This window comes from Kogia breviceps, chromosome 13 (genome assembly GCF_026419965.1).
Source record: "Kogia breviceps isolate mKogBre1 chromosome 13, mKogBre1 haplotype 1, whole genome shotgun sequence".
In the NCBI taxonomy this organism is placed as follows: Eukaryota; Metazoa; Chordata; class Mammalia; order Artiodactyla; family Physeteridae; genus Kogia; species Kogia breviceps.
In genome coordinates this window covers 61,757,604-61,779,496 of record NC_081322.1, presented here as the reverse complement: position 1 = coordinate 61,779,496, position 21,893 = coordinate 61,757,604, and the positions used below count along the sequence as shown (strand labels likewise).

The 21,893-nt window shown below is 36.8% G+C and overlaps 1 protein-coding gene across 1 annotated transcript in view; it reads left to right on the top strand.

Annotated features, from left to right (window-relative positions):
* The window catches only part of STX7 (syntaxin 7), a 46,550-nt gene extending 27,199 nt beyond the window's left edge, over window positions 1–19,351 (top strand). Inside the window, exons 3-10 of the mRNA XM_059082884.2 lie at window positions 5,750–5,819; window positions 7,793–7,886; window positions 8,574–8,711; window positions 9,462–9,514; window positions 10,053–10,149; window positions 11,382–11,454; window positions 15,389–15,471; window positions 18,017–19,351. Of these exons, the coding sequence (XP_058938867.1) occupies window positions 5,750–5,819; window positions 7,793–7,886; window positions 8,574–8,711; window positions 9,462–9,514; window positions 10,053–10,149; window positions 11,382–11,454; window positions 15,389–15,471; window positions 18,017–18,109 (701 nt within the window). The 3' untranslated portion in view covers window positions 18,110–19,351. The remainder of the gene's footprint in view (window positions 1–5,749; window positions 5,820–7,792; window positions 7,887–8,573; window positions 8,712–9,461; window positions 9,515–10,052; window positions 10,150–11,381; window positions 11,455–15,388; window positions 15,472–18,016) is intronic.
* The last annotated feature ends 2,542 nt before the right edge of the window (window positions 19,352–21,893 follow it).

Below are 21,893 nucleotides of genomic sequence, written 5' to 3'. Positions count from 1 at the left end.
ACCTAGTTCTTGCCTTTAAGGAGTTTACACTTGTGGTTGCGGGAACCAGTCGGTAATCTGATCATTTCAAGTTATGTCTAAGTCTGGTATTAGAGGTTTGAATCTCCAAAACAAAGTGTCTAGTGTCTTACTTCAAAAACAATACAGATGGCACCTCTGTTAAGGCTTTTTGGATTGTCCTTCAATTGAATGCCTATATTATAGGTCCTTGTTTGAAACATTGTAACATTTATATAATGTAGTTTTTTTTCTCCTTTTCTAGATTACATGCTGCCTGATTGTAAGGGGCCTTGTCTTACATTTGTATTCATGAAAAACATCTAGCCCTCATTAATTTAATGCACTCTGTTAGGCAAAACATATTGGTTGCATCTCTGAGAAACTTCAGTTTATGAGATACTGTGTTATTAAAAGTATTGTTTCAGAGTGAGAAGAAGGTTGTCAGCTAAATCATTTGACTTGTAAAGAACTTCAATATTTATGAAACCTAAATAGCACTAAGTAAATCTAGCTTTTGATTACAAGTAGCTTGTTTTAGGAGTCTGGCCTTTCTTTTTGTGATTGTTGCTAGGACTCTTAATCACCTGCATTACTCATAATGGAGGTAAGCAAAGCTCAAAGACTCTTAGACTCGTTTAACAACCAGCTTTTTCCCCTAAAACTGGTTCTGTAATGATGCTTCCCAGTGGTCATGGTATTATAAACCAAAAAGAGCCAATGTAATAAGAATCTGGGGTATCAGATGACCAAAAATAAATGTCCATTATAGTTCATACCTTTTGTTTCTGATGATGAACATATTTCCCTTTTTGCATACTTAAGCTTGAAAAAATTAAAAAGCCCCTGTCTAAAATGGTGCCGCTTTCACTTATACAACCTGAACTCCTCTCCCATCTCTACAGATGGGTAGGACCAAGGCCTGTTTATTTCCTGCATCCAGTGCCAGGTCTAGTGGGTGATTTCCAGTCCATTCCTCCTCTGCTTCTACCAGATGGAGGTGTGATTATATTCCTTATTTGGATATTGTCTGTAAATCACCTCAAGGGATGGAAGAAAATTTGCAAGTGAGTAATTAGGTGTAAATGTGAACTATTTCTCTCGCTTTTGCCCCTTAGTTCCTAAATCTGAATGTTCTTTCTGGCTGTGGGTGAAGCAGCACCATGGAGTGGTGGTTCTTTGAGAGTGTGAAGATCCCATGGGGCTGCAGTTCACCTTCCCAAGATACTGTCTCTCAGATGACACCATAATTGGGTCTTCAAAAAGCCATTAAAAATTCTAGAAGTGTAGCAGCTTCCAGATAATGGAGTACTGGGAGACCAAGGAATCCCATTGTCCTTGGAAGTTCTGGTAATGTTTTTTTTCTCTGTAAATTGAATATCTTGATCAAAAGCACTGGTGGGTAGAATACCATGATTGTGACTAATATATGGATTAGGAAGCTGGTAGAATCATGGGGGGAGGGCAGTAGAAGAAGCATAACAAAATCCATAGTACTGCTGTTTCAGTGAGTATAAAATTCTGCCTCCACGATGATGGAAGAGTATCATCATCTTGCGCACTGGGTGACTGGCTCACAGCCCCATAGATGGCACCACATCACATATTTACTTTTGATTGCTATTGCTGCAAATTGGTACATGGCATTTCCAGTAATCATGTTAATCTGAGAAAGGGGAAGTCCAGTTGGTGAGCCTACATGTGGTTTTTATTCTTAAACCATTGCTGGTTTATTAGTCCAGTGAACAAGTGCTGTAGAAGTTGGGGTGAGGGGCAGGCTGATTAACATACATAGAACAAAATCTAGAGAGAGATAAACCAACAAGATAACATAACACCTAATGCATAGCAGGCAGCTCAGGTCACTGGGTCACCTAGTATACCACTGTTTACTTTTTATCCAGGGCTTAGTAGCAAGACTAGAACTGTTCCTCAAAAGATAACATTGGTTTGCCAAAGAGAGCATGATTTTGCTCCAAGATTCTAAGGGACTCCTGTGGTTTTTTTTCTTCCTAGTGGGACTTGCCACTAGTGTTAAATACAGAACTCAGAAATTGCACAGGCGCTTGGGTTACCGTTGGATCAACCAGGGCATTGAAGCCAAGTTGTAGAGCTGCTCGTACCAGCACTTGAACCAGCTGGATAGCCTTTTCTTTTGCGGAGTTGAAGCCAGAGCTGGCAACATTTGGGGGCATTTAGTAAAATGGGTTGGAGCCACATAAAAAGTCTCACTAAGCACCGTTTCCCAATTTGTATTTGAGACTGCAAAGAAAAGCAGTTTGTCATTTACTTTGCAGGAGTATGTCAGTGATCCATACGGATTAATGGACCAAGATTCTTCACCAAAGAAACAGGGTCCTGTATTTTCATGGAATTTATCTTCTATCCACTGGCATACTTCCATCCTTCCAAGGCATCTAAGGGTGCATGTGGCTTCTTGCCTTTCAGATCCTAAAAGTACATGCAAGCAGTGTGTTGGACTATTGTATAGTGTCCCATTGGAGGAGAGGATCAACAACCTTGACAACTGACTTGTAGTACAGAGATAAAGAGTATATATAACCCTAAGATAAGACTGTGAAGGCTCTACGCCATACCATCCAGTTGAAAACAAACTCCTTCTCGTGTTTTCTATTTTTTAGGATAGAGCAAAAAGTATTTACCGTATCAGCAGGTTTATACAAGGTGCCAGAGATTGTGATGATCTGTTCTAGTAAATAGATCACATTTTGAGGAGCACTGCAGTTGGAGTCACCATCGGAATAAGCTTCTGCTAGCCATCATAACTCTTTGCCTTCTGCATCCACCAGACAGGCCAGTTAAATGGGAATAGGGGAGGCTTCACCCTGCTCAGCTTGTCAGGTCTTCGGAGACATTTCTGAGCAGTAGGGCAAGAATAGATGTTGCTCCTGGGTTTCTGTTTTGCTGGGAGTATTGCGCCCTCAGGGGCTCCGGGTTATCTCTTCCTTTGCATATAAGCCCTTACTCAGGGAGAAAGGGTGAAAACCGGTTGCTGAGTGTATCTGTTTACAAAAACTAGGGAAATAACCACTTGATAGATTTAGGCTCCTTCCCACTGGGCCTGTCAGAAGCATGTCTACTTAAATTTTTTAAGGGCGGAACAGTTTTATATAGCGTTCAGACATTAAAATTATTTATCCTTTCCAAGATTGATATTCTTTTCAATCTTTCTTTTGCTATTCATGTTTTCAGTGAATATTATCAATTTTTAAAGTTCCTGTTCCTGGCCGATTTTTGTACTGGCTTGTCTGACCTTTTCTCAGTTATTTCTGATTCTTTCTACATGATGGACATTGCTCGTTCGTATGTCTTTACCTTTTTCAAGGCTTTTGATTGTAATTATATCATCATCTGCTTATTTTTCTTGATTTTTACCAATCTGATATGTGTTGATTATCAATGAAGTTTAATTTCTCATATTTTTTTTGCTTGTTATAATTTTAAGATGATACCTTTTACCTATTTTTCATTGAGCTATTTTTATATTTCCAGTTTATAGGATTTTTTTCTATATTAGGGATATTAACCCCTTTACTCATTATATGCTGCAGGTATTTTCTCCCGTGTACACACACACACACACACACACACACACACACGTTACTTATATATATTTGTAATGTAGATACATATTTTTCATATAGTATTTTAAAATTTTGTGTATGTTTTGCCAGTGTGATATATTTTCCTTCATGGTTTTTAGTTTTGTATCATACTTGGATAATATTTTATACCTCATGCCAAGATCATAAATAAGATTGTGTAATAAATACATTTTTATAGTTTTATGTAGCAGTTTAATAGTGTCTTATATTAATAATTTTTTACAGATTTATTTTACTTCATGAGGTAAGCTAGAGTTCTCTGTTTTAACCCCCAAGTGGTTAGTCAGTTTTCCTGATGTCATTTATTGAGCAATCTATTTTTTTTTCACTTATTGTGACCTTTTTAAAAGACAAGAGCCTTCTAGATATGTGATAAATTTCTGCATCAGTTTGTCTTATCAGCATACTTTTTTTGAAAATAAAAGCTTTAAACCCCTATCAGGTAGCCCAAGAAAATCTGTTGAGGTTAAGAAGGAAATATGTAACTAATTGGAAGCCTCCATAAGTTATAAAAACAGCAAACAATACTCCTCCACCTCACAAAAGAAAAATCTGTTACCAAAAAGAACAGCAAAAAGAAATTCCTTTGTAAGTAGCTGAATAGTTAACAGTTGCTATATGATTCCTCTCCAGTATTTATATTTTTCATCTTTGACTTGAAACCAATATTTATTACATCATCCTCAGTGAACAGAAGTTATCCTGTGTTTCGGAATACAATCATTCCTTTGATCCCATAAATATCAATAAATGGTGACTATTTAAAAGCATTTAAGCTATATAAATAAACGATTATTTTAAATGAAAAGAATGGGTGGGTTGAATCATTTTTCTCTAGTTCTTGGAAGTGTGAAAGTTCCTTACTTTGAGATGGATTTTCAACTTGTTTCTACTTGACATTTTATTTGTGTATATAAATGCGTAAAACTAGGACCTCCCCTTTTGTAAAGAGCCCCTTTTTTAAATTACAGTGGTCATAGATTTCTGAGTGGTGAACTTAGCATAAAATATTTAAAACCTACAGAAGAGTAAAAGTATAGTACAGTGAACTTTTTATATGCCCTTTACCTGGGTTCACCAGTTGCTGACATTTTTCAACTTTTGTTTAGTCTCCCTCTCTCTCTCCAGATTCAAATTCAAGTTTCTCCAGTTGTCTCCACAACTTTTTAATAGTTTTTGTGGGTGTTTTTTTTTTTTTCCTGATTCCGAATCCAGTCAAAAATCATACACTGGGTGTTTTAGTATTTTGTGTTTTTTAGTTCTTTAATTTAGAAAGCTTTCCTGCTTTCATACTTTTTTCTTTTGTTGACATTGACATTTTTAAAAGTACAGGCCAGTTGTTTTGTAGATTATCCCATAATTTAGATTGCTCTGATTTCTTTCTCATGATTAGATTCGGGTTAAATATTTTGGCAAGAAAAATACATAGGTCACATTGTGCCTTTCTTGTTGCATTATGTCAGGAGGCTTATAATGCTAGTTTGTACCATTGGTAGTCCTAAATTTGATCATTTGTTTTATAAGCAACAGATTTATCTTCGATAAAGTTAACTCAAAGTAGTGACATCTGAGTGATGATAATTTGAGGTCATGTGAGTATCCCCATGGTTTTAGCATTCTTTGATCTTTGCTTGAATCACTTATTACATAGTTGAAAAATAATTTTTCTAATTTTGTTATTCCCCCTTCATTTATTAACTATAATTCATTCACTTTATATCCCAGTGAATTATGTAATTGTAACAATTATTTTCCTTACAATTTTTATGCCAGTAGTTACGTGAAAGTCTATGTGTCATTGTACTAAATGTTCTGATGGAATAGGGAAGACTATAATATTTTTGGCTCATAATTGCCGTTTCACATGGTAAGGTCCCCACACAATACTCTTGAAAATAAATCCATTGTCTCTAATCTTGAGTTTTAATTTAATTAATTTCATTAATCTTGAAAATTAGTCCATTGTCACTAATTAGATTTGAATAAACCATTTCTTTTTTTTCTCAACTAATACTTCCTATATTTATCTTTGTTTTTCTGTCTTTTTCTAACTGTCCTATTGTTTGTATTAATTTCTATTGCCCTGACATTTGTAACAATTACACATTTATTTTCTATCGTAATAGCTGCGGAAATACAGAGGACTCTGAATCAACTTGGAACACCTCAAGATTCACCTGAATTGAGGCAGCAGCTGTAAGTATTAATTAAACAACAAAGAGGAAATAGAGAGGGAAAACCACCTATTGTTATGTTCCTTTGATAGTGTGTAGTGTTACGTTTATTGGAGAAAACACTGGAAAATTAATAAGGTTTTTCTGCTGCCTCATTTGTACTAAGCTTTTGTGTAGGTTTTTTCCTATCCAGAGTGGGCAGATGTTTTTCTTTATTTTAAAGATCTGGCTTACTCTGTCAAAGGAGAACTTCTTTGGTTAGCTTTTTTATACCTTTTAATAGGTTGTTTTTGATGGCTTTGAAAACAATACTCTGAGCTTCTCTATTTGTGTGATTCACTTCCCATAGCTAACAATCCATATGATGATTTTTATTTCACTTAGATTCAATGCATATCCAATATGAACTAAAAGTTTATTTTTACATCTTTGAATTTCAGAAAGCATTAGCCTCTGTTTTAAAAAAAAGTTGTAATGACGTTATTTAGTACATATTTGAATAAACTAACATGCTATTAGAAAAACAGCAATAATACTTCGTGGTGTTACAAATTTTACAGAGTGTTTTTACGCATTTTCTCATCTGAACCTTACAAAATTGGAGTGAGCTAGATAGCTTAAAAGAACTATTTCCATTTTGCTTATAAGGAAAACATGTCTGTTTGGGGTTTGATGATTTGCCCAACATTATTCTGAACCTGAATCTTAAATCTTAGTTCAGCACTGTTAACAGCTACAAATTTCAAGTAATATATATGTAATAAGTGATATGCCAAACATTAGCTACAGAAGGAAAAATTGCAAAGAAGAAATTAAGAGATAGGTAATAGTAATTCATATTTTTATGAAGTACAATTTGAGGAATTTGTAGTTGTCTCTAATTTGTATTGCATTTTTCTGCAGTGGATAGATATCAAGGTGCTAAATATGCCCCAAATCTAAATAATAAACCATCGTTTATTAAAATAAAGTAAAATGGAATAGAAACCATAATTAATAGTTAATAATATTTTGCTCAGGTTAATAGTGGAGATTCTGAATATGTAGACATCATTAAAGTCTTCTTTTAGAATTTTAATTATATTACTTTTTCTAAAGATTTTTAAAAGGCATATTAAAGATAGGGCACTTGGTAAATATATATAAGTAGGATATAATTCTTCCTTATCAGTCAAATACAGATATCTATACTAAAACATATTTTTACATAGTATCTCATTATTTAAAGGATCCTAAGTGTGACCAATACATGTTTAGAATGAGAGATAATATATATGAGAGGTACTGATGTGACTTGTAAAGCATCACATTAATACAGGCTTTTTTTTTAGTGTTAATTTCTTTAGTTGGAGATCTTAGTTTTTACTTTATAAACTAGCTAGCAAGATAGATATAAATAGCTATATAATTTACCTCTTTTACTATGTTCTGTTCTTTTTACAGAGAAATGCTATTGTTTTTTCCACAGCAAACTTAAATAATAGTAAATTTGTATTATTACTCATGTCTCTGCTTTTTTTTTTTTTTTTTAAGTATCTATAGGATATAAATGTTGAGGTAGAGCAATATGAGAGGCTGGCTGTACCCTGAGACCTGGGAACTGGGCAGAGTTTAAGACAACAAATCTTTACTTATTCAACTGACCTCCCAATTGTGGGATGCACATAAAAGGCTCCCACAGCCACCAAATCTCAAACAACAGACACCTTACAATCTCGTGTTGGCTTTTGTCATCTTCCTTTCTAAATGGCTGCTGATTTATTTCTCAGAGCTTGGTTACTCCATGTGTGAGTAAAGAACCTTCCACATAGTATTTGTTCAATATTTATCAAAGAACAGAACTTGAAAATTTTGTTTTCATAGAGAAAATTTGGAGCCAGTCTGTAAAAAAGTGATTTTTCTAAAACTATTCATCAGGATTGAATCAAGTGGCAGAGTTGTAGCTTAAAGAAATGTGTTAGTTCTTTCGCTTTAATGCGTGTTTTCTCATTTTAGGCAACAGAAGCAGCAGTATACGAACCAACTTGCCAAAGAAACAGATAAGTACATTAAAGAGTTTGGATCTCTGCCCACCACCCCCAGTGACCAGGTATGAAGCTTTAAGACACACTGTTGATGTATTGAATGTGAAAGAAATCAAATGTATTGTAGGATCTTTGAACTGTTGTGCTAGAAGGGAAATTAAGGGGAAAAAATCAATTTGAGATTAGTTCACAGAACAGAAAACTACATTTAATTGCCCAGGTAGTATCCTTGGGTTCAATAAAGCAAAAATTATTTCCATGCACTTGCCCTGACCCATAATTAAGTAAGTGCTCAGAAAATGCTTCCTGAGTACTTGTTTCCTGGCCTTCCAGGACTGACGTCATATAACATGCACTCTCATTCAAGATGTGAGGTTTCTAGGGGCACACGTATTTATTACCCTGCTTATTACTTAGTGGAAGTTATTACTTAGGTGAGTCAAAGGTTTTATTTTCATTAAAAAAAATACTTTAACATAAAATCATGGCCCAGTTTTTAGGATGAGAACTTGAGGTGAGAAATCCAACATTATGGGCCTTTTGCCTCAAGGTAAAATAAGCACAGTATTTGAACATATTGTCAAATTGTTCAAAATGTTATTGAGTTAATCAGTAAGGCCCTGTAATAGGAGAGTGAGTGAAATTTTCAGAATTAAATAAAGAGCCAGCTACTGGCAAAACAACTTTTGCAAATTCTATAAAGCCTCACAGCTTGATTCTGGTAGGTTTCTTTCCCCTCCGCTTTCCTCTAGCGTCAAAGGAAGATACAGAAGGATCGCTTAGTGGCGGAATTCACCACATCACTGACAAACTTTCAGAAGGCGCAGAGACAGGCTGCTGAGAGAGAGAAAGAGTTTGTCGCTCGAGTAAGAGCCAGTTCCAGAGTGTCTGTAAGTATTTAAAGCAGCACTGTAAAAAGAACGTGGTACCCTCCAAGGGCCCCGTGAAGAGCTATACGGCATGTTTCTTGAGTCCTAAAGACCTGTGAATATCTTGGAAATTGGTATTTGAATACTTATTTTCAGGTGTTTCTAATCAATTTTTTAAGAAGGATGATCATTATGTATTATTGTGGTTATTCTGTCGATGTTGTGGAACAAAAGATTATGTAAAAATATAGAAACGTTTTGTCAGAAAAGATTAGGGGTCAAATCCTAATTTGAGCCTGAGGCTGTTACTTTGTATTCGTGCTGGTATAGAGAGCACTTTAATCCTGCATTATATGAAGATGATGTAAATGAACAGTGAATATATTGTATGAATATTTAAAACGAATGTACACCTGGAGAAAATAAAGGATAAGTTAGAGTGGAATCTTGACTTAATGTAATTTTAAATCTCCCTAGAAACTATCACAGGTTGTTTTTGTTGTTCCTTAATATAGAGGTTCCAAGACTACATTATGTTTTTGGCCCTTGAGGATATTTAATGAATTCCTTCTTTGTCATCTTAGGTTATAATTTTTTTTATTACTTGAAGTAATTGACCTAAAATACTAGAACAAGAACTTTTCTCTCTTTTTCTTACACCTGCACTCCAGTGTGTACATAAATCAGTTTAGATTATTATAAAGTAAAATGTGAGTGTTGTGTGTTTTTCCTTCACATCTTCTCAATCCATTCTGTTACTAAATTATTCAGGGTGGTTTTCCTGAGGAGAGCTCAAAAGAAAGGAATCTTGTGTCCTGGGAAAGGTAAGAAGTATAAAACATTATACAGATCAAAAGATAATTTTTCAAATACGTTTTTTATATCACAGTCCCTGAGCAGAATTAAAGCTTTCTGTATATTATATCATGACTATCCTAAGTTATTTATAAATAGAAAACAATAAGTTTGAAAAATTTTCAAAGTAATTATTTATTATAAAATATATAAAAATATTCCAGTATAGCAATAATACTCTTTAATTATCCAAATAAATATTATTGACTTAATTATTATTTGATACAGATTATTCCCATATGTGAAGTTTAAATCAACCAAGAAGTACACACTTGCCAAATATAATAGTTTCCAATAATTAAATAATAACTCTAAACATAACATCATTGAAATGAAACATGAATAAAATTTGGTTAACATTTCTGTTATATTTTTAGAATTTAAGTGAGCAAGTCTATGACTTTGAAGAAAAAATATTCTATTCAATAAGTATTTCTTAAATAAAAAGGAAGCCTCATTGTTTTCATACCGGTTTTTCATTTTTACATATTCTTTTCTTTTTAATAGCCAAACTCAGCCTCAGGTGCAGGTGCAGGATGAAGAAATTACAGAGGATGACCTCCGCCTTATTCAGGAGAGAGAGTCTTCTATTAGGCAACTCGAAGTAAGCTTTACATTGTAGAATTGGACTGCTGCTCTGTTCTTAGTGAGTTTGTCCTCAGGATGCTTAGATGATGCTGGGAGAGAGGTCAAGAAAGAAATCTAAATAAATATATCAATATGATGGCATATTTCATATAAATTAGAGTCATTCTGTTAAAAAAAAGTAATTTCTTTAGAATTTGTGCAAGGATGAGAAAATATGCTTCCCTCTACTCCAACTTTTTTTTTTTTTTTAATTCTGTTAAGTCATCTCAAGCCACCTGAGCATTGAGAAAATTATCAGTCTAGAGATAAAGGTCTGTTCAGAGAGTCTAGATAGCTTCCATGGTACATGATACACATCACACCTGCATGAATAAGACTTTTTTCAAGGGCTTTAAAAGTGTTTTATTTCTCTTTAGTGTGTGTAGGATATCAGAGGTCTAAAAGGTTTAGTAGCCTTAGTTCTTAGGGAACCTACCTGTTCCCTAGAAAGCGGGCTAATAATAGCTAACAATAGCTACCATTTATTGAGGGCTTCATGCACCAAGCACTGTGTGATAAATTCTTTATGTTAATTGTCTTATTTAGTTCTCATAAAAGCTCTGTGAAGTAATTAACTGTGTCATCATTTCCCTTCTACAGATGGGGAAACTAAGGCATAGGATGAATATGTAAATTGCCCCATCTTTCTTGAATAAAGTATTTAAACTTTACGTATTAATCAAGCAAAATAATAGTTAGAAATTGAAGAAAATTAAATTTTAACTTATTTATCCATCATTATTCCATTGCATATTCAGATTTATTAATGTGAGGCTTTGAATTTACACCTAATGTTTTATTCTTTTAAAGTGTCAAATTGACATATACATTTTTACTAGAAATACAATAAGAATATTTTTTACTTTTTTGAGGAAATACTATTCATGATAACAAAACTAATCAGATTGCATGACATAAATTCAGTAACCCACAACCCTTCTCTGTTGTATAGTTCCTTCATTTCCACTCTGAATGACTTGATATTTTTAATATCACAAACTTATTTTAGAGACCTGAGATTCAGAGTCTACTTACTTGGGATTGCCTATAGTAAAATCGTTTTCTCATAGTCCCCAGATATATGTTATTTGGTCCAGATGCATGCTCACCTAGGTATGAGCAGTGGTTTGTGTTTTTTTAAATTTTCTCCTTTTGTGGATTGGGGACTGAATTTCTGATTACAAATAATATGCGCTTTTTTTCTCTTAGGCTGATATTATGGATATTAATGAAATATTTAAAGATCTGGGAATGATGATTCATGAGCAAGGAGATGTAATAGGTAAGCCCTTCTCATTAGATTTCATGAGGCAGAAGGAAGCTATGTGCAGTTTACCTGTGGTAACTTCTCAAGCCAGGGTAGCTCCTTCCTCTCTCTCTTTTGGTCCTCCTGAAATCAAAAGTACAGTGTCTGTAATAGATAAAGCATCACCCTTGGCATTATCTAAAACAGATCTCGTTTTTGGCTCCTACTGGTGGAAATGACCAGCTTCATTTATTTAAGAAGTTCCAAATGTAATCAGGGTCTACTGCTGCTGAGATCATGGAAGGTAACATTTAACATCATTCTAGCTTATTTCCGGGACCTCTGGTTTCTGTCTTATCCCAATTTAATTCTTATCGCACCAAGGACTTTGGGGAAAACATCTGTTCATAATTGTGCACGCTATCTTGTCTTTTAAAGTAGAGGGAATAAGTAGCCATTTGCCTGAACATTAATTCTTATAGCTTGTTTAGTAACGTTAACTTAGTTGTATTACTTAGATATTGAGAATTCTTTTTAAAAAATTCTTTAAAAAGAAAATCAGTGACTAAGACTTCCTTTAAGTTTTAAATGTAATTGTAATTTATTTAAGGTGTAGTTGTCAGCACTGATCAGGATTCTGATCATCTTTATCATTTTGATATATGAAGATATCTGTGGGTATGCTAAAGATATATTTAATATGTTTTCTGAATTTGGTTCAGTTGAAATGCTTGGACCTATAGTTTAATATAATTATTATTTGTCCATTCTTACTGTCCTCTGTAGCCCCAGTAGATCACAGGGTAAAATTTCAAAAACCGTTCATTCACCCAATAAATATTTATTGAATGTCTACTATATCCAGGCATAAATCTAGGCCTTGAGGATTCAGCTGAAATTAAACAACAGATAAAAGATCTTATAATCTAATTGGAGGAGAGAGACAATTAAAACAGAAAGAAAAGTAAGTAGATGGTGATAAGTGTTAGGGGAAAATAAGGCCAGGTCGGGGGTAGGACTGCAGGAGGTGGGGAATGTGCTTCTTTTCTGAGGGAGTCAGGTAAGGCCTCACTGATAGGTGATATTTTAGTGAAGACTTCACGGAAGTAAGGAAGCAGGCAAGAGAACGTGTTCCAGGCAGAGGGAACAGCAGGTGCAAAGGCCTTCAGGCAGAAGCACGCCTGACATCTTGGGCCAGTGGAGTGAGCAAGAGGAGGATGGAGACGATGTCAGAAGTCACAGGAGACCAGATCACATAGGCCCCCGAGCCATTGTGAGGACTGTTTTTGTATTAATGGAGGGGAAGCCACAGGAGCATTTGAGCAGAGGAGCGTTATCATTTGACTTAGGTGAACAGACTGCAAAGGGACAAGACCAAGAACAAAGAAAACACTTAAAAGCCTATTGCAGGAATCCACGCGAGCAGCTGTGTTGTCTTGGATCAGTACAGAAGCAGTGAAGTGGTGAGAAGCGGTGGGATTCTGGATGTTTTTTAAATGTAGAGCCAAAAAGATCTGCTGACTATCTGGATATGGGTGTGAGAGAGTAAATTCAAGGATGACTGCAAGGTTTTGGCCTGGCTCACAGATATCATGGCGGTGCCGTTTTCTGAGATGCGGAAGTCTGTCACTGGAGCTGGTTTGGATGGCTATAAATCAGTGATTTTTGGATCTTTTATAATTCAGGGGCCAGGTGTCACCCAGGTAAAGGTTTGATAGGCATTGGTACAGAGAAGATGGGGTAAAGGGGAGACGTCTGGCCTGGGGGTATAAATCTGGGCATTATCTGTACATAGATGGTATTTAAAGCCATGAGATTAGGTGAGATCACCTAAGAGATAAGTGCAGATAGAGAAGGGGGTGTCTGAGGACTTGTAAATATTTAGAGCGAGGTTGGAAAACTACATCCATTCATTTATGCGTCATCTACGACAGGTTTTGTACAAAAGAGGCATAGTTGAGTATGACAGAAACCATATGAATGAACTGCAAAGCTTAAAGTATTTATTATCTGAGACAAAGAAAAAGTTTGTTGATCCATGATTTAGAGCCTAGAGATCCGAGGAGGAACGAACAAAAATGACCAAGAAAGAATAGCTAGTGATAACAAGAAAACCACGTGAATGTATAGTTTTAGAATGGAGGGGAAAAAGTGTTTCAAGAGCGATGGCAGGTCAACTCTCTCAAATGCTGCTATTCGGTTAGGTAAACTGAGGCTCTAGAATTGATTGCTGAATTTAACAGTGTGTAGGGCATAGGTGACCTCAGATGAGAGCTGTGCTGGTGAAACAGTGCAGGTGAAAGCATGATAAAGTAGGCTCAAAAGACACTGAGAGGAGAGCGACTGGAGATAACAAGTGGAGACAACTCTTTCTAGGAGTCAAGTGAGGTCATAGCTGCCAGTGGATGTGGCATAAATGAGAGGTTTGGGGATTGGTTTGTGTGTTTTTAAGATGGCAGCAATAGGATTGATGGGAAAGAAGTGTTGATAGAGGGAGGAAATTGCTGGCCTGAGGTCTTTTGAGCTAGGCAACAAGGAATGGGATAAAGTACACACACGGGGAGGTTGGCTCTCGCTGAGGGTGGACAGGTCCTCCCTAACCGCGGGAGAGAAGTCCGAGCACAGAGACTGTTGCATGTGGTGGTGGGTGGGGTCAAAGGAGATTGTGGAAATGTCTTCTGATTGTTCCTGTTGTCTCAGTGATCTAGAAATAAGGTCACTGGTGGAAAATGACGATGCATGACGAGGCATGAGAAGTTAGGGGAGAGAGGAGGAAGTATGACTTCGTGTTCCAGGAATTGGGGAGATGAGGCAGGCGTGCTGTGCAGTCAAGAATTTAAAGTGAAATAAGTCATCATGGTGATTCTTTTTTGCACCCATTTTCAGCTGCATGGGACAGGTTGGGACTTTGTCACCTAACTGTGACCACAGTAGGAGGCAAGAGGGCTGAGGATAAATGCAAGAAACCAGTGATGGATGATAGTGTATGGAGTCTAGGCTAGGGAAGAGGCAAGTGAGGACATGAAGTGTGTGAGGGGCAGTGAAAAAGTGGTAGGATCGCTAAAGTTGGGGTCTTAGAAGGCGAGAACTCTAAAGGTAGCAGCTGGTAATCAGAGAGTGAGACCTGGAATGGAGATTACAGAGAAGCTGCAGTTATTGGTAATGACAGGTTTGGGCGGTGACCATGGATGTGGGTGGCTCGGAAAGCGCCACAGGCAAAGTCTTTGAAAAACATGTGTTCAAAGAATTGAGAGGCCTGGGTATTAGAGGGTCAGCAATTGGATATTGAAGTCACCGATATGTAGGATAGTAGAAACATTGAAAAGAACATCAGTGGCTCAGGGGCTAAAATATTCAAGGAATGAGAAGAAAAGACATCTGTAGATGTCTGCAGCAAGGAGGGTTGAATGAGTTGGACAGCATTAGCTCTAAAACTGAAAGTTGGCAGGGAGGAGGAGGAAACAGTGGTCACCCATCCTACAGACTGACACCTGTTCCACCCCCTGGTCAGAGGAGGGGGGAAGGAAAATGTCACCACTTGAGAAGGCTGTGGGGACCCTCAGGGAGCCTAGGTTTCAGCACAGAAGGAGGTTGATGAGGGCCGCCGAGCAGATGACAGTTCTCAGTTCTCTATATTTACCCTAAACCAAAGTTCAGATGCTGGCTTGCCGCTGAGTTGACCATCACAAAATGCAGGTACTGGTGACGGTACTCTTGGGTGTTACCAGGTAGAACTGGAGTGCACTATAATGAAGATAAGTTTCTTTCCTTCAAATTCTTCTGTATTGTTTGGATCCCCTGAGAAGTAGTATCACTAAAAAGAAAAAATTCAGCCCTTACCCATATAGTGTTAATATTAACCTTTGAATAGTGAACATGTTTAATCTTAGCTTGAGTAATATCTGGTGATTGGTACAGTTGTGTTACTAGAGCATCAGCACCTGTTTTGTGTGTATGTTTTATTTTAAAGATAGCATAGAAGCCAATGTGGAAAATGCTGAGGTGCATGTCCAGCAAGCAAACCAGCAGCTGTCAAGGGCGGCAGACTATCAGGTAGTATTAACTGTGCTAAATTGTCTTATAACTCAGACTTTTAAACGTGTGTGTGTGTGTGTGTGTGTGTGTGTGTGTGTGTGTGTGTGTGTGTGTGTAAAATCAGGTTTAAAGTGGCTGGAGATGTTAAAATTCAAAATGCCATGGAAGACAGACTAGAAATACGCCAATCAGTTCAAACTGCGTGTAGCCTGTCTGTTCTCAGGTTTGAACCAGTGTTGTGCCCACAGGGATGGGAAGTTTAGAGTCTTGAGGGGAGCAGTACACAACTCCAGTCTTTTCTGACAGCTTTTGGTCTCCGATGTCATTTTGACATTTCAACCCAGAAACCTCTTTGATAGCGATTACCCTGTTTCTTGCTGTTCCCTTCTACCTTTCTTTTTTGTCAATGTTACTATGGACTAAAGAGGCAAAGATCCTTGTCCCAGAAAGATCTCTTCAGGTCCTGTGGAAATTATATTAGCTTAGAGTGTCCTTGACCAGTGGGTATTCTGTCAGCATTCAGCAGACTCTTCACCAGGAATGAACTGATTTCTTAAGTGAATCAGGTTAGTATAGGGAATCCATAGCTATGAGTCAAATATAAATATATATAAAGGACTACAAATATTAGCACCATGAACTACTAATATATCACTTAATATGTAGATCTTTGACATTTAACAAAGATAAGCCCAGGCTCTTTGGGAACCCCTAACTACCACCCTAGCATTTGATTTCCCTTTTAAAACTTCATTTGTTTTTGTTGATGTAGTTGTTCATAATTATTTTCTCAGAAACTTATTACCTTCTTATAAAATTTCTAAGATATTATCACCATCCTAGGTATTTTTTAATTGCTTTTCACTTTTCTCACTGATCTTAGAAGTTCCATTTAGTTTCAGTGCCATTTTTTTCACTGGACAAATCAGTGCATATAGAGGATGCTGAGTTATACAACCAGTTGTGCTCACCAACAGAGTAACTCATGTTTACTGTCTTTGTGCTTGAGATTCAGATATGCAGCTCAGGACAGCTAATGTCACCATGTCCTAGAATGTAGGTGTCATTCATGAATAGTTGAACACACACACACACACACACACACACACACACACACACACACACACACAGTCTGTAAATACCAACAGTTATAGCTGCTCAGAGTGTTTAGCAAGATTCATCAGTGACTGGGATTCCATGTAATTTCGTTTTCCTTTTGGACTTCAGGGGGATATAGATATATCCCCAAGTTTTACTTTTACTCTTCCTTGTGGAAGGGAAGGCCTATAACCACCCTGGCGAAAAGGAACACGTCTTCCCAAGTTGTACCTCCAGAGCAAGAGCTGCCCCCATCCTTAATCCCACAGGCCCTGGAGGGATGAGGAAAGAGACAAGCAACACAAGGGCTGGAAAGAGAGCAGCTTCTCAGTAGTCCTGCTTGGCAGCCTTGATATTAAACTTATGCCTCTGCAAAATATGGTGCAGTGCTTCTAAATGGTTTGGATGAACCATGAACATAAAGGAAGGTGGAAAATGCTTTCATCACCATGGCACCCCAGGACCTCACCACTGCACGTTGGAGAGGGTGCCCCAGGAAAGTAGATACTCTAGTGGAACAGCTCTCATTGTTCATGAAGGCACGTTACATATGGGTCTGCGGTAACCAGGTGGAATCTGGGGAAAATACATGGGCATGATGAGGTTGAAACCTGAACTGTGTTTAATATATGAAGAGTATATTCTGTTGAAAAATTAGATGGCTATTTGGAATACTGAAAAGTATAAGTAGTTTTTAGGATAATTTCAGAGTCAGGAACGTATTCTTTTTGTAAATTTTATGCTACTTCTAGTTGACACAAAGTAAACTTACACATTTTTCCACTTTGTAAGGAAAAGGATTCCTGCATGTAGCTGTGAGATATACAAGCCATTGGAGAAATATAGAAAGCTACAGCTGGGCCAGGAATGAATAATAGAGCAAAACTCTTAACCTTTATATTTTAAATGACAGTATTAGAATTTTTTTTTGGTTCTTTGTGTTTTATATTTTATTTGAATGTTGGGAGATTTTGAATGCAGTTTCCATTCATATTCAAGGATGGGAATGATTTGGGAAATTAATAAGTCTACTTTAAGAAACATTGCCAAACATTTGCATTTCTGATATTGTCAGAGGACTCATTTTGAAGAGCAATTTTTTGATAAAAGTTTAAAAATTGATGGTTTTAAGCTGTTTTTTGTTTTCACAAATAGGTAAACTCTGTTGCTCAAGTTATTAATTTTTATTTCTCTGTATCTTTTTAAAATTAAGCCCAACCACACATCTAGAAAAAGTACCAACAGAAGTTGAATAATTACCCCCTGAATTCTACCATTAATTCAAGAAGAATATTTTTTGAAAGCATAGTGCTATATGTATTGAAAAGCAAAAAAAATATAGCCCCAAATGAGGGCAATAAATTACTATTGATTTTACTCTAGAAATGAACCAGATGATCTTCACTTGCTAGAGCGGCGCTGCACTACATCTGTAAACGTGTTTTTTGTTTTTTCGCATCTGCAGCGCAAATCCAGGAAAACCCTGTGCATCATCATTTTTATCCTTGTTATCGGAGTTGTAATTATTGGTCTCATCATATGGGGAGTGAAAGGCTGAGATTATAAAGGAGCAGACTACTGCACTACATTATGTAAATTATGAAGGAAGATTCCTTTAATCATGGTAGGTTTTTTTTTTTATTGTTATTATTTTAAAGCTGTTGCTTAAAGGATGGTTCCCATACTTTGTTATTTTTATTTGGGGGGAAGTTTTCTTTGGATTAAATCTGATATTTTCTAATCCTGAAAGTTTTTTTAAATATCACTGCTGGCATAGCTTCATGCTTTTCGACCTAGTAACTGTTAGGTTTTTGCCCACGTTGTAAATGCCTTTCATTTATAATTTATTTATCCTGTTGACTTAGTTTTTGGAATTAGTAAATTCAAAGGGGTGTGTGTGTTCTGTGTGCACCTCTCTGTCACAGTGTAACATGCACCCACGTTTGTGTTACTTCAGTTACAAATCTTTAATTTTGATTTGGGCCAGCAGAGGAAGTATTGTCAATAACTTTAAAAATTAACATTATATGTTTGTGTTTGGAGTTTTGTTTTTCTCTAGTTCACAGCAACACAAATTGTCTATTTAACTTTTACTGTTATTTTTCTCTTAAGACCCTTGTTTATTCTGAATGAAATCAGTGAATAACTTCCTAGTATATCTCTTACTCCTGATGTGTATATAGTAAAGCATTTGCTGTAGATTGGCTAGTAAAATACTAAGGATAGATTGTTTTTATATAGGTTCTGTTTAAGTCTGACGTTCGTTTGCAGGGGATTGTGTGGTCACTATAAATGTTTAATGTGATTTGGAGGAAGAGTATGACAGATCAATACCTATTGTGTTAGAATTCTAAAGATCCCGACTTGTATTTGGCTGTGTATTTCCACAGCTGTTATGATGGAAAATTAATTACCTTTTCTTATGTCCTATAGAGTAATAAAGATTACTTTTCGGAAGTAACTTTCCCACAGTTACCGTTTTTGAGCACCTAACACTTAAAATTCTGTTTCCCTTCATACCATTTTGTACCATCCTTCATTAGAAAGGGAATTGGATATTTGCCACTTAACTCACTTGCCTTTTTTAATCAATGTTGTTTTAATGCACTAATCTGAATACTGTAAAGAAGATTATCTTAGTTTATAGTTTGTATTTTATAATGTTCTTATATAGCAGTTTGATAGTGAAGGCAATGTTTTACATGGCAAGCTATGAGACTTCAAATGGGAACAAATAAAATATTAAGTAACTAAGTAAATTGTATCTTTGCAACCAAAATAAAGATGATTTTAAAACGTGTCTGGATAGTTTTATTTCAGGAGAACTCTGCTTCCGTGGGACTTGATACTTACCTCACACTTTTGCCACTGCAATCTCAACAGAGATGTAACCACATGGCCACCATTCTGCATCTTGCTGGAGCACCGGCGTACTCAAAGTTTTTATTTTGGCAATCTTAAAAGGTTTTGCCGCTAATAGGTAGAAGCTGCTTTGCTTCTCATCAAAACTCAAATTTTTTCCACAAAAGAGTTGTCTTGATTAGAAAAAATAAAATGAAAAACAATACAGTAGCCAAATTTTTTAAGTTCTTAACAAAGTTTTTCTTGAGGTGAGTTTTAGAATCTCTTTGAAACGGTGATGCTTACTTTCATGACTGTCAGCATATCTGAATCTGTTTGAGTTGAACTGAGTCTCAAACAGAAGAACTTTCCTTATCAAGTGACACTTATTGTTCATTTTAGTGTGTTCTGAAGACATACTTGAATGCTGCAGACTGAGATTAACCAACCTTTTTGCTTAAACTGAATGACAGTGTGGCATGAGGGGTTTGGCTGTTGTGCTGGTCATCAAATATTATGAAAACGTTTTGGTTTTGCACAACGATCAGTGATAGAAAAATAACTGGTGCCGTTTCAACATAATGCAGCTTGTTTTACTAGGCATGGGATCAACCCTAAAAAAATACAGATATGGACACAGATGGAGCTTGATCTGAGACAGCAAACCATGGAGGCAGCCTCTGGAGTCAGGCCCACTGAGTACGCTGGGTGCCCAGAAGCTGTATCTGTGTCGCTCACTGAGAACACTGCACTTGGAAGAGGAAGTTTGCTCCACAAAAATTAATCTGTGGTTTAAGCAAGGAAAATGCAGAGTAGTTTCTCTAGTTGGTGTGATTTTCATTTGTTTCTTCGTGTAGAAAAAGGAATGTCACAATGAAAGATAAAAGCTATATAAAGGAAAAAAAGGTCATTGTCCACCGTTATAGTGAAGAGCAATTCACAAGGGTAACTTATTCAGCATTTATTTTTTGAAAAGCAAAACTGACTATTTTTTACACATGATCAGGTTACTACTAAAAAATTAAATTCAGAAGGAGATGAGAGTTGTTTGGGTAAGTTACGAGTTAAATGACATTTTTAGTTCATTTAAATATGAAAATTTCTCATTAGTGGGAAAGAACATCATTAGGCATCCTTCTTTCCTGGAAAAAAAAAAAATGTGTATTTTCATAATTCATTTAGGAAAACAAAAAACTGACCTCTGGCTCCCAGACCTCTTCAGTACACCATAAGATTTGAGCAGCTTGACCTTGTATTTCTCATCAAGAAAATACGGTTAGCAAGATTGGCACCCACAGGAGCCTGAAAGTGTTACACTGGACCACTTCCTTCACAGAATGCATCACATTTCTGCTTAACGACTGTCCAGACATAGTTCATCAATCAGTGAGGAGAACACCATCTCCCCCACTTTTTTAGGAATCTGTGTCCTCAAAATACTGTCACACAGGAAATAAAGAAATTGCCTGATGTAAACCTGCAGGTTCATCTTTCTTCATTTCAGCTGGGTTTAACAAAGTCAGTAGACTCAGTGAAGCATTATCTCTTTCACTAAGTTAAGACATGTAGGAAACCTGTTTTTCTCATAATGCTAAATTCAAGTATTTTAACCTTTCTATCTGGGTTCAGTCAGGAAAACAACCACCCGATGATGTAAGTGTAAAGCGTTTCAATATGCGGAGTGAGAAGCTTCCACCAAGTGTCAGAAGGGCAGGTGAGGGAAGGTGCATCTGCAGTACTGCCCTGGGTGGATCTCGGGAGCTGGCCCAGGAGCCCGTGAGAATCTGGAAGCATCCAGGAAACTCCTGTCACCTCAGCCTGCAGCACCGATGCAGTGAGTCTCAAGGAACTGTCACCAGCTGTCTAGGCTGTTGACAGCACCAAAGCAGGTGACCTGTGAGAGATCTTGAAGCTGCTGCAACGCCCGTGTCCGCGGGCCTGTGCACACTTCTGCCTGGATGGCCTCCAAGGGAGGGTGGCCTCTCCCTTCTCTGCCTCCTCCATCCCCTGGAAATGCTTCTCATTGGGCCACGCTGACTTAGAACCAGAAAGCAAAGGAGGTTCTGGAAAATGTAGTTTCTGGCTTCCCTGCAGTGCAAAGAACACTACAGAAGAAGGGGACAGTGATGTTGAGGTGACAGCAGACAGCCCATCACAATGGTGAAGCGCTGTTAGATGGAAAGAGCACAAACAATGTGAAGCAGAAAGCCTCACAGAATTCTCTTCCATTAGGGGTTCTTTGGTGGGGAAAAAAAATAACACTGATTTTAAATGGTAAACAAGTCCATTTTCCCAACCAGAACAAAGTCTCTGTATTATATATACTCTGGGACCCTAGCACCTAGCTGTTTCCTCCCTCTCTCCCTCCCTAGTTGCCCAATAAATATTTGTATACTTAATTTGGCATTTATTTTGTGCCAGGCTGCCATGTGCCCGGGCACAGAGGGTATTAGAGTGAACCAAAAGAATGTGGTCCCTGCCCTCAGGGAGCTTATATTTTG